Source organism: Penicillium manginii, assembly GCF_028828005.1.
Source record: "Penicillium manginii strain IBT 31320 chromosome Unknown utg000002l:1.0-5564898.0:1.0-5567710.0, whole genome shotgun sequence".
Classification (NCBI taxonomy): domain Eukaryota; kingdom Fungi; phylum Ascomycota; class Eurotiomycetes; order Eurotiales; family Aspergillaceae; genus Penicillium; species Penicillium manginii.
In genome coordinates this window covers 4,714,594-4,726,598 of record NW_026643103.1, presented here as the reverse complement: position 1 = coordinate 4,726,598, position 12,005 = coordinate 4,714,594, and the positions used below count along the sequence as shown (strand labels likewise).

The window sequence follows — 12,005 nt, the reverse complement described above, 5'->3', positions numbered from 1 at the left end:
TATAAATATTAAGAGGTGGAAATTGATTGAATCAAGCGACAAGCTCACTCTAGTCCAAACTTCATTGTCTGGTTGAGGCTCCTGCTTCGCTTGAGGAACTTGAACCTGTCCAGGGATCTCAATCGCTTTTCCTTCCGGCTGCTGCCTTGGAGAAATGATTTTTGGCTGTTGGCCTTGATTCGAAACTTCCCCCCTATGTTCGTCTTCCCCCTTCAAGTCCGAGTCCACTTTCTCTTCCAATTCGACTCTCTCTTGATCTTGATGGCCTTTTATAAAGCCATGCAACTGCTCTCTGTCACGGCCAAATCGTGCTAGGGCCCACTGGCTATATTCCTCGTCAAAGTTAAGGTCCTGTTCGGCAGTTTCCTCATTCCCTTCCCTTGACAGTCCGCGGCACTCCTTTTTCCATTGGACATTTGGTCGGATTTATCCCATGACTCAAGTTTCTCTTCAGCGCGAAGTTCATCCAAAATTTCGGCTCGGATTTTGGCTATGATACGATTATCCCTAGCTTCTATCTCTTCTCTCGCATTTGAAAATTTTCGACGCCCCTGGTAGAATCTTCTACTAGGTGGGCTAGTTATGAAATACCTTTGTCGTAACCTTTGCGGTATCTGCTGCCTCTGGCGTGTTGCCTTAATGGGTGCTTGCGTTTTCGTGCGATGCGCGTGAGAACGCGATGCGCCAAGTTTTGCCTGGTCAGATGTTTGTTTTGATCTCCCATCTGATGAACTTTTAGCCCTGGTCTGCCTTTTCGGTGAGTCGATCTCAGTCCATGTCGTTGTCTAAGAGCCGTCCGATTCCAAGTCGATATTTACCAGTTCTCCGGATGCGGATTCATTCTCAACAGTTGGCTGCGGAGGTAAAAGGATCCCTTCTGGACTAGTTTGTCTCGGAAGCTGGGTTGCGATCGTGGGCTCACTCTTAATGTCTAGGGCATCTTGCCCGGGGGTGTATGTCATGTTGGATGATGGCAGAAAGACCGAGATCTGGTTTGACGAAAGGCTTGGGTTCAACTGGAGTTGTTGGGCGAGAATTGAAAAAAAAACTCCTCTAAAAAGTACAACGGACTGACGGACCACGCAGGCCTCTTGTCTCTTTTATTGCCATGATGGAAGCGCCGGCCCCTTTCTCGACCACTCGCTTACTAGTTCACCTGCCCCGCATGGCATGCGCTGGGAGCTTCCAGTAAAATATCAATATGCCCCTGCGTTCGGCTCCGTGAGGACAAGCGTGACTGCCAGCCATGGCGTAGCAACTTTTACCCCTCTTTGGGCAATTTAGTTTCCCAGACGTAGTGGTTTTTCCACTGAGATATTCTTTTTGTTGGGATACACCTAGGTATTTCCTTCACTCTCTGGGCTCCGCTCCGAGTCCACTTGTTCAGTTGGGCATGCATCTACCCGTACCCCTTCTTGAAACTGAAATCCACAATTGCTCTGTTCCATGTATAGTCCAAGGGTTTAGCCGCTGTCATCTATGTAAGCAGAGCCTCATATGAGGCACAATCTATTGGCTACCTAGGTACATTTATTTGCGTTGTCTTGTTTGTTTTAAAGGAAACTTAACAAGAACTTGAATGATTCGTAACTTTGGAAGACATTCGAGAAAAGGGCGGGGCTTAGTATAAATAAAAGTACTACTAACATAGACTGTTGCAACGAAAAGAGGCTAAAAAACGAGGCTAAGTCCTGGAAATGACTCGCTTAGCGGCGGCAGGCATATCTTATAGGCACAGAAGATTATTGCTTGTTCTAGAGAACCCTGGAGTATTTATCCAACCTGGTCGAGTCTTTCCGAGTCTTCTTCCGGTTGGTGATACTAGTAGTATGCTGTTTTTATCCCGCCAAAGACAGCCCTGGAGGTTCTCTCTTACAAGCAACACACTTTGCCCACTCTAGCGTCTAGAAATTCATACACGACTGCAAACAAATTGATAAAGAGCGGGAAGGGGCCGATCCATACACATCCATCTCGACCATATCCTAGATCATGGAGATTATTACTTACCATAGTATTTCGAACACCATACCGTCAACCCCCTCACTTACGTTTCCGAGCCCTAGAGGTTACTGGGTTGAACTTTTCTCCTTGGTCTCATTTCTAGATACCGGCATCAGACTTCAACAAGCTAGTTATTTTTGCTTACTGGTATATTTGAAGTTATATCTTCAATGTTATTGGACCCACTTTAGAAAAGCTAAATGGCTTAGTGATATGGCTACACTCGTTGTATACAGATAGCCCCGGTTTATAAGCAACACTAGTATCATTCCAGGGGGGGAAGATCAGGGCGTCCATATGTCCTACCCGAGACTAAGTTCACGTTATTATCTTATACTTTGGTCAAATGAAAAAACCCTGAACAATACTAAAATATCAATTTTCAAGGTCCAAAAGGTCGTTCTACTTTATTACATCGGATTCCGAAAGCTGATCTCTCTTAGCTGCTCCAAACCCTCTTAGTAGAAAATGTGACCTTCTAGTCACTTTGAGGGATCTAACATACTGTGGTGGCTAGATAAGAAGCGCCAGATGTTGAAATCGCTTCGCTTCTTGTATACCTAAACGGAATGGAAGACCCCTATAGCTCACCGAGACTCTAGACATTACAATTAGACGCTCTTTATAATTTTCATTTTTGGCATATGAAGACTGTATTAACAAAAAAGATTTGTCTCCCTATATACAGATGTAATCTTTGGCGAAACAAATCCCAAAATGACAAACGCCCAACTCTATGGTCAAACCAGGTATCATAAAAGGTCCGACGCCGCAACTGAATGCTAAGCGGCATATCTAGAAAGACACGATGGCAATGCTGCGAAGTTTCTAGACGAAATGAGACGAAAAGTGCATAGTGAATCCATCGAAACACTCTATTTTCTAGATTTTTTCGCGAAGGGAATCAGAGAGGAATCGATCCTCGACCCGACGCATCAGCTTGTTTGTCTGCTCAGCAAGACTCAGGGTGATGATCTGGAAATTAAAAGTTAGCGTTTCCTTATTAAAGTGCGTTTAATGTTAGCAAACTTACAGTATGGGGTAAGATACGAGCCAAATGGGCAAAGAATCCCTTGTAAATTGCCAACACACCCTCTGTACGGATGGTCTTGTACAGGCAGTCAAATACACCTTGGTACAGATTACCGGTCTGGTTGTACATGCGAGCCATGATAGTGTCTGATAGATGATGTGTTAGTCGGTCAACTTCTGCCTCCAATTAATTAGCGATACATACCAGGCGGGTGCATGACGCAGCAGACAACGAAGCCGGATGCCGCGCTACTGGCCAAATGAAGGGCGGGCCCCTCTTCAATGCCCAGGTGCTTATTGAGACGACGCTTAGCAAAGAAGTATGTGGGAAGCTGGACCGAACTGCCAAAGCTCGTGCGAATCATCGCAGCCCCGACACCGCGATAGATACCCTTGATACCCTCGCCGCGGTAAATCTTGCTGAGGCCGTCGATGGAGTTCTTATAGTTATGCTGCGTGCCGACGGGAAGGAAAGGAGAATAGGACTGGAGGCGAGTCTTCACTAAGAAGAATGGTGAACCGGCAGCAGCACCAATGACACCGGAGGCAGCGCCGGCAAAGACATTGGCACCGAGGGACTGGACGGTGGGATCGTTGTAGAAGACGGAGGTGACGTTGGAGCGAATGGGCTCGTAGAATCCCAGACGGCAGCCGTTGAGCAAGACCTGGTAGACGTACTACAGGTTCATTTTGAATCAGCTTGGTGCCGGGCTAAAATTAGATTTCACGCTCGCGGGGCGACATACCGCAGATCCGATACCCCGGAACAGGCCCTTGGGGCCTTCATTTTGCAGAATAGTCTTGATACCATGCAAAACACCATTGTACTTCTTCGCTGCATCACCCTTCGCTTGCAGTTCACCTTGCAATTGTAGTCTTCGATGGAGTTAGTGTTATGCGACACACCAAAGCGCCCGAGTCCCGTGCTTACCGGATCTTGACGGTCTCGAAACTGTGGGTGACGGTCACAGCACCGCACGCTGCAATACCTCCGGCAAGGAATGAGCTATTCGAATGATAGAACGGTTAGCGAAGGTGCTTATTTCCGATAGATACGCATCATCAACGTTCCCTACCCGATTGTAGTAGACATTGCGACTGGTTTGAATCGTTCAGGCCGGTACTTGATGGAGGTTGTTGGAGATCGGAGGGAGATCGGAGTGGAGTGGAGTTGAGTGGCAACAAGGCCAGGGGACGAGGCGGTCCCTCGAGATCAAAAAGAGGCCAAATGAAGGGAATGCCCGTACTTGTCAAGAGCGAATGGCTTCGTAAAAGTCTCGAAGGCGACGATGTGCTGTTTTGCAAGTCATAAGTAAGATGATTGGGGCCGAGGGCGGCAATGAGCGACTAAAAGCTTACATACGGCTAATGCTGGCCGAATCTGACAGAATCTCACGAGCGATGATTGGTCAATGTGGGGGACTTCCGGGGTCAGCTCCGGTAGTCGGGGGCGGTAAAGCGGAGCATAGTTCATCCGGAACGCGAAAAAAGAAGGGAAGGCGCGTGGGGAGCTGATTCCCCGAAAGAGGAAGGCACGACAAGGAGAGCTGATTGATTGATTATTTGCTTGCGATTGCACCTGCCTCAGCTGCAATTTAACGGACTGGGCATTCCCCATCCCTTCTCACTTTACTTTATTTCACTTCTCTCGTGGCTTCTTTCTTATCTTGCACATTTCCACACTCACACACTCGCCATGGCAGACAGCCAGCAGCACACTCCGGTGCCCCAGACCTCGACGGGAGCTGCCCCCCCAATTTCAGAAGCTTCCGGATATCATTCGCAATCACAGACCTTGCAAGGTGAGCCTATATTTTCTGACTACCTAGCCTTCATCGGCCACCAGACTAACTCTCAACTCAAGTGTTTCCGGAACTCGAAACCAGAATCCTCCAATTTCGTGACGTCTTTAGACTTTAACGACCAAGGCGAGCACATGGTCGCCGCCTGCGATGATGAAACTATTCAGATCTTCGATGTGAAGGAAGGAAAATCCACCAAAATGGTTCCTAGCAAGAAATATGGTGTTCATCTAGCCAGATTCACCCACCACCCCCGCCAAGTTTTACATGCGAGTACCAAGGTCGACCGTACGTTTCTGATGGGATTCCAAAACAGCAATTTTAATACCTAGTGGTGGCTGACAACGAAGTAGATTCACTACGATTGCTCGACCTTCATAACGAAGGGTACATTCGCTATTTCTCCGGCCATACAGACAAAGTGACTTGCCTAGCCATGTCCCCAGGCAGTGATTCCTTCATTTCTTGTTCCAAGGATGATACAGTTACTCTCTGGGATATTGGTTCACGCAACCCCCAGGGAAAGCTTAAACTCGCGACCCCATATCTCGTGGCTTTCGACCCATCTGCCTCCGTCATCGCAATCGCCTCACAATCTACTTCATCCGTCCTTCTATATGATTTCCGCAATTTCGATAAGCCTCCATTCGCCACATTTGACCTCGCTCCCTATGAGGAGACATACACTCCTTCGACTAGGGGTCGTGCCTGGACTCGGCTTGAGTTCTCTAACGATGGAAAATACTTGATGGTTGGCACAGATTACCACGGGCACTTCGTGTTAGATGCATTTGACGGTTCCATTAAGGCATTTCTGACTGGAAAGGGCGGCTCGCCCGGTCGTGCTGCCCCGCTCTCTTCTACTGGAAAGCCATTAGGCCAAGGTGATGCGTGCTTTACTCCAGATGGTCGATATGTCCTTGGTGGCAATGGAGACCAGCAAGATGTACTTGTATGGGATCTGCAACAGGAGCGAGAATCCAATGGCATGCTTTTTCCTATGGTCAAACTGCCCCACCGAAACAGGACAGCCCTTATCGAACATAACCCACGCTACAACATGATTGCTACCGCTGATAAGGAGACTTTCTTCTGGCAGCCAGATGAGCCCGCTAAACCGTCAGACAAGTAGATTGTGATGGACCAGCTCAATGAATAGAGGGTGTTCGATTTCAGTCATGATTTTGAACAAGATCTATGATCCCAAAACCTAACCATGTGACATCTATCTGTTTCGTGCACATACCCACCAAAACTTAGCACCTGTTGAGTATCTCCAAACTATCATTTGCGGCCTTTATCTTTTCCCGCCAAGCTGCGAGCAGTATCGCAAATCCAAACTGGGGGCCCTTCGACAGCATCATCCTCATCTGTCCGCCTGCTATTCTCAATCGTGACCTCGATCTGTTTATCGATGGTCCGATTACTAGAAATTGTTGTCAAGCCAGTTGCCCATCCATACATGAACACGCTATGATTGATATCCGACAAGACTTGTGCAACTTCGTCGGCTACTGGGGGAAGTTTTCCCTCTGCTTTTGCTGCCTCAATCGCTGGCTGCGCATCGACTATCCTAATAGGTAGTACCCAATCCACCGGAACCTGCCAGTCGGACACGCCCTGGAATTTTCGAATAAGTGACTCACGATCAAGTTGATCGTTTGGAGCAGTTCCCAATAAGAGGTCCATCCGTTCTTTCTCCGTTGCTGTACCAATGGTCTCAACGATCTCACGCATTCGCTTTGCGGCTTCCTTGGTGCAAAGCAGCTCGTGTGCACCCATTGCGGGCCAAAGCTCTGTTGGAAGGAGTGGTTGCTCCTTCTCAACCTCGATCTGCCGCACGATGGCTCGATGAAAGCTTGGCAATATGGCGATGTCCTTGATGTGAGATAGATCGGACACTATTGCGAGTAGGAGGGTGCAGTCGATATTCACGGCGGAAGTGAAGTTTTTGAATGGCTGGGGAAGGAGACAAGCGAGCTTTGCCTGGCTGGCATTCGCAGACATACTGTCCTGGCATTCCACTTTAATACCATAACTCCGCATTTCCTTAAGAACATCGTCGATCTCAGGAACATTTCCCTCCTCAATTTTCGGTAGAACAATACGTAGTCGAGGATGTCTGTATCTCACTCGCGTAGCATCGGCCGCCTTCCTTAGATCGCGTGCCAGTTTAATAAGCTCCAGCTCATCATCATCCGAGTCTTCTCCCGAGTCCTCCCCGTCAAAGTTGCGTAACACAGTCCTCTTCGGCGACCGCTCGCCATCTTCATCGGAGAAGGCATCGGAATCACTATCTCTCTCCCAGCCTTTCTTCGCCATGTCAAAAAGCAGTCGGCTCTCCGAAACAGTCGAAACCTTCACCCACGACTCGCCGTCATCAGCCACAATATCAACAAACACACTCTTGCGCTTATCTTTATTGGGCTGCTTAGTCTTCTCCCACGACCCATCCCCTTTCTGCGCCTTCTTCTCTTCAAGCGGCCACGCCTTCCGATCCCAGTAAAACCGCTTCCCCATCGCCAGAAGCCCGCCACAGGATCCGCGCGCAATGTTCCACACAGCCTGGTAAAAAGGCAAATTGGACGAGCGCAATGCGTGCAGGAATCGCATCTCGGCATCATAATCCTGCTCGTTTCCATCTGTAGCATCAGAAGCTTGCATCTGGGTTTCCAGTCTTTGCAGCATCTTGAATTCGGAATTCACATTTGATCGGAATTGGCGCAGCTCCACGAGTTGTGGATTGCGGAGTGTGCTGTTGAGCAGAGATTGGAACGCATCTATCTCCCCAAGAAGGTCAACGCATTGTTGGTGAAGCTCTTCGGAAGCTTGGGCGCTTGTCTGTTGGGACTCGGAGTCGCGTGTCTCGGTATGATATAGTGGGGGGGTCAACGTCGGGCGTCATTGTAGATGGCGGGGAGATTGAGAGCGCCAGACGGGTTGATGCCTAGATTCAAGTTGGATTTGAATGTTCCTGTGTTTTTGATCTGCACAAAAGCCGACTGATTCGTGAAAGTAAGGTCTGGTAGTACCTCTCTGGGCACTTGCAGAAGGTTCTTTGTCTCGCTCAATTACTGCCCAAGTGACGACGGAATATACTATTAGGTGCTGTTCTAGTTGAGCGGGGGGCCGGCTCTATATTTCCAATTGATGGTCCTGGAAAAGCACCTCCAACAGGTTCGATTGAGTCCCGTAAGGTCGAAAGATGATTCTAGCTCTGGTTGTGGAATATTTGCCAGGTACAAGTGGATTTTCAAACCTGAAATGCATTGGCGGGGCTCTTGCTGCGGCTCTCGGGGATGACTCAAGTTGATTGGGGCTGTCTTCCACCAGCTTCGGCAAGTTACTTTTTTCAAGTTTGGAATATTTGCTTCGCTTCATTGTGTACCGAAAGACTATTCGTTTGAAATGATTCTCAATTTTCTCTAATATTGACCTTCTCTATGCTTAGTGAATCTGCCAAATTTCGTAAAAGATGAGGTGCCAGCTATTCTGAGTATATCCAGAGAAAGATACTACAAAAAGAGGAACCTTGATTTAACCGTATAACCACCAACAAAATAATGGAGACAGGAAGGAAAAAGAAAACAAAAAAGGAAAGCCAACGCCGTAAGATGCTTGTGATCATCAAGCCAAATTGCAGACGAAACCAGAGGCGTCACGCTGCTAACAGAAATACATCATTCCCCAATTAGAAGGGCACATTGTTAGGCACGTTCAGAGGAGCTAGGTTTATCATAGTCTTAATGGGTGAGACGCTGTCTCTCGTTAGAACTACGAGGAGACTCGTCATCAGACCACTTGTCCCCATCTTCCTCGCCCACCGCGAAGATTGTCTCATCCTCAAGAGACTCGCGTTGTCGGGGTGCCGAAGGCACAGGCTTGGGTGGAATGGGAGACAGGTCGCGATGACCGGCAGCTGAGCTACCTGGATACTCGGGAGGTGCATCGAAAGCGTCCTCTTCGTCAAGACCGCTTCCGAATGAGCGGATCTCGAATCCATCATCATCTTGCGCAAGCTGTAAATAAAATTAGCATAAACTCTATAATCGCGATCTTCCTTGGGAGGTGGCATGTTTACCTCATCACTCATTGCGAATCGTCGGTTGTTGGCAGTCGGACGCCACAGGTAAGCCACGAAAGCAATATCGAACAGATACACAATGTTGAGCCACCCGTCAAGCACAAACCACCGCGCCTTCCAATGCTCCGGCACAAAGCTGGCATCACTGTGGCCAGCCATGGCAAAGGAGTTAAGGAAGAAGAAGCCAAAGATGACGATGATGCTACCAAGAATACACCACCAGAGTCTCTTGTACATCATTGCCTTAACCTTTTGCTTTCTATCAATGAGATCCTTCATCGTAGCATTGAGAGAGTTCAATGTCCAGACATAGAAGGCAGTCAGAGTACCCGCCAGAGGGAGGACAATCAGAAGCACCAATGGACCAGCACTGTCTGGAGTGATTGACAAAGTGGCAATTGAGTAGACAAGGGCGAAGATAAAGTGAGCGATGGCCAGGATGCGCACGTAGATCATCGTTTTACCCAAGGAAGGCTTGACGACACCGTAGCCCATGCAGACGATGAGCAGCAGGAAGAACGAAAACGCATTTCGGGCGGCATTGAGAACTGCGACAATAACCATTAATGCCTTTCCCATTGCATTCAATCCGTGTCGGTTTTGATAGTCTGGAGAGAAATTAGCTTGAGTAATTGCGGCGCACACAAGAGTAAATGTGGATCCTACCATAGAAACCCCAAGTCATAAGTTGCTCGACAATCAGGAAAACAACTATAGCTGTGATATAGTTTTGGACAGGCACTATACAGTGGTTAGCGATGTATAAAATTTCAGAACAGCCAACTTACAGATGTCAAAGCGGTTTTGCACATAGAGGAATGCCCAGAAGCTGGCGTAGAGGATTAGTATTTCCGAATTCATAGTGACCAGGAGGTAAACAGCAATACTTACACGCCAATAACAGCGTAGACAATTGTCATACCTCCGTAGAAAGGAAGCTTAGCGATTTGCGCGGCGGGGAGCTCGCCATACGCATTGCGGAACTCAACCACCGAGTAATAGTCTTCATCGGAGTATGCGTAGGTGCTAACACAGTAGAAACCAGTCTTTTTGACAGGGTACTTGATAGGTTCCGGGTTGTTGAGATGAACCGCTTTGGTGAGGATAGGATTCTTGGAGACCTCAGTGGCATTTTTTGTGAGAATGAATGCACCAATATCTTCCTTCGAGCAGAGTCCGGCATCGACGCTTCCTTGTTCGCAAATTGTATCCTTTGTCTGTTGTCCATCTGTTAGCCTTGAAACGGTTCCAGGCTGCAGTCTAGATGCATGGGTACACCTACGTCGGAGTCGCCAGACCGGTACTCCCCAATCAATTCCTCGTCGTTCCATTCAAAGATCACCAAGCTGGCGAGAGGATCACCTTCTGTAGTTTGCGCCTTGGAAAACTTGACCAGGATAAAGGGGTCCACATTCCCTCCCCAAGCCTTCCGACTGTACATCCCCGAGCATCGTTGTCGGTGCGCCTCGTCGGATTTCTGAAGACAAGTGCCGTTAGCGTTGTGTAATAGTATGACAGGTCAGACTTGACGCGCGATGGCCTACCAGTTCGACTTCATTCGCAAGTACCGAGCTGGCTAATAAGGCCGTTAGGCCGAGAGTTTGGAGCCAGCCCTTCATCACGATCGCGGATCGGGTGTAATAAGGGCTCCAGTATGTTGGGGAAGAGATCGCCTTTGAAAACCACGCGGCATGTAATGGCGAAAAAGGTACAAGGAGAAAGTTCGCGCGGATCCACGATAGCTTGTCCGGAATCGTCGAGCTCAACTTGCGTGGCCTTCCCAAATCAGACCGGGGAACCCGGGGCATTACTAAGCGGGGCGGTACAGCCATGGCGGGATGCCGACCTATTTTTCTTCTACCAAGTTGACAATCCCCGCTTCAATTCAACCACGCGAAAATGCCTGCCAAAGAGCTTTCTTGTCCTTGCATGGACTGCAAGGATGCAGAGACTGTATTTACGGTTCGAAAGAGGCAACTGTGCAGGTATGTGAAGACCAAAGGTATAGTTTTGACAGACCCCCACTAACCTTCAATTAGTGATTGCTACAAGCATTTCATCGCATTTAAAGTGCACAGACGAATGGAAATGTATAGACCCGGAAAAACCCAAGAAGTTCGACCCAAAGTACTCCTTCCATTGTCCCTCGGCGTTTCCTCCTCCGTCCTATTGAGCATTGTCGAAGCCCAACTTCAATATCAACTAGCCAAGCCCTATGGCAAGATATTCTTCGACCTTCATGTCCTCGTGATCGACCCTTCGTCCATCAATCCCTCAAGCGCCTCTATCGATGAAAACTATAAGGTTTTACTGGAAACGTTCCAATTGCCCACCTATACCCGGCTCTCGATCCACGACATATTCGACTATGTTCCCAATATGAAGGAAATCATATGCGAATATGCAGGGTCTCAATTTGCCGATGACAGTTCGCTATCTAATGAGGATCGGCTGTCTGCCTTCCGTGCTTCTCTATCTACGGCAACTTCCGCGGCTGATCTGGACTATGTTTTGTTGACACGACTTGTTGCTGCAGTTGCGCAGAAAAACGGTTGCCAGTCTGTCTTTTGGGGAGATTCGGACAGCCGTCTTGCAGCAAGAGCACTTGCAGGAGTGTCAAAGGGTCGCGGGGCCTCGATGACTTGGCAGGTGTCTGATGGCATGTCTCCGTGGGGGGTGCGGTTCGAGTTTCTGTTACGAGACTTGTACAAGACCGAGCTTCTTCAGTATGCGAGTGTGTCCCCAGAACTTTCCGATATTGTGATTTCCGACCCGCCGCTATCAGACAATGTCCTCACTAAGAACTTATCTATTGATGAATTGATGATACGATACGTCCAAAACCAGGGTGCAAAGTATCCTGGCATCATGTCGAACGTTGCAAGAACAGCCAACAAACTCGAATCTTCTTGTCTAGACGGTGGTGCATCTTGTGCATTGTGCGGTGGTCCACGGGGCAATGTCAAGGGCAACACAGGCGTCACAGCCACTACTCAATCTGGTGATTCGGAAGGCTCTCGATTTTGCTACGGATGCATGAGGTCACGCCCCGATCTCAAATGCTAAATTAAATTCTTATGGAA

General features: G+C 48.4%; 5 protein-coding genes across 5 annotated transcripts; 2 read left to right on the top strand and 3 right to left on the bottom strand.

The window, feature by feature from the left end:
- Window positions 1-2,886: 2,886 nt before the first annotated feature.
- Window positions 2,887-4,129, bottom strand: N7533_003064 (putative mitochondrial oxaloacetate transporter (Oac); the record flags this gene model as incomplete). The annotated part of the gene is made up of 6 exons (XM_057099714.1): window positions 2,887-2,979; window positions 3,038-3,183; window positions 3,242-3,713; window positions 3,783-3,912; window positions 3,968-4,042; window positions 4,113-4,129. The coding sequence occupies 6 exons, from the start codon at window positions 4,127-4,129 to the stop codon at window positions 2,887-2,889; spliced, it is 933 nt and encodes a 310-aa protein (XP_056964850.1).
- A 603-nt stretch (window positions 4,130-4,732) lies between these two features.
- N7533_003063 (WD-repeat containing protein SWD2) lies at window positions 4,733-5,970 on the top strand (the record flags this gene model as incomplete). Its single annotated transcript, XM_057099713.1, has 2 exons — window positions 4,733-5,126; window positions 5,192-5,970. 2 exons carry the CDS (start codon window positions 4,733-4,735, stop codon window positions 5,968-5,970), a joined length of 1,173 nt encoding a protein of 390 aa, XP_056964849.1.
- A 152-nt stretch (window positions 5,971-6,122) lies between these two features.
- Window positions 6,123-7,743, bottom strand: N7533_003062 (uncharacterized protein; the record flags this gene model as incomplete). The annotated part of the gene is made up of 2 exons (XM_057099712.1): window positions 6,123-7,703; window positions 7,732-7,743. The coding sequence occupies 2 exons, from the start codon at window positions 7,741-7,743 to the stop codon at window positions 6,123-6,125; spliced, it is 1,593 nt and encodes a 530-aa protein (XP_056964848.1).
- Window positions 7,744-8,581: 838 nt separating this feature from the next.
- Window positions 8,582-10,541, bottom strand: N7533_003061 (uncharacterized protein; the record flags this gene model as incomplete). Its single annotated transcript, XM_057099711.1, has 7 exons — window positions 8,582-8,857; window positions 8,920-9,530; window positions 9,589-9,663; window positions 9,711-9,751; window positions 9,814-10,139; window positions 10,205-10,399; window positions 10,467-10,541. The coding sequence occupies 7 exons, from the start codon at window positions 10,539-10,541 to the stop codon at window positions 8,582-8,584; spliced, it is 1,599 nt and encodes a 532-aa protein (XP_056964847.1).
- A 280-nt stretch (window positions 10,542-10,821) lies between these two features.
- On the top strand, window positions 10,822-11,988 carry N7533_003060 (uncharacterized protein; the record flags this gene model as incomplete). Its single annotated transcript, XM_057099710.1, has 2 exons — window positions 10,822-10,907; window positions 10,962-11,988. The coding sequence occupies 2 exons, from the start codon at window positions 10,822-10,824 to the stop codon at window positions 11,986-11,988; spliced, it is 1,113 nt and encodes a 370-aa protein (XP_056964846.1).
- Window positions 11,989-12,005: the final 17 nt, after the last annotated feature.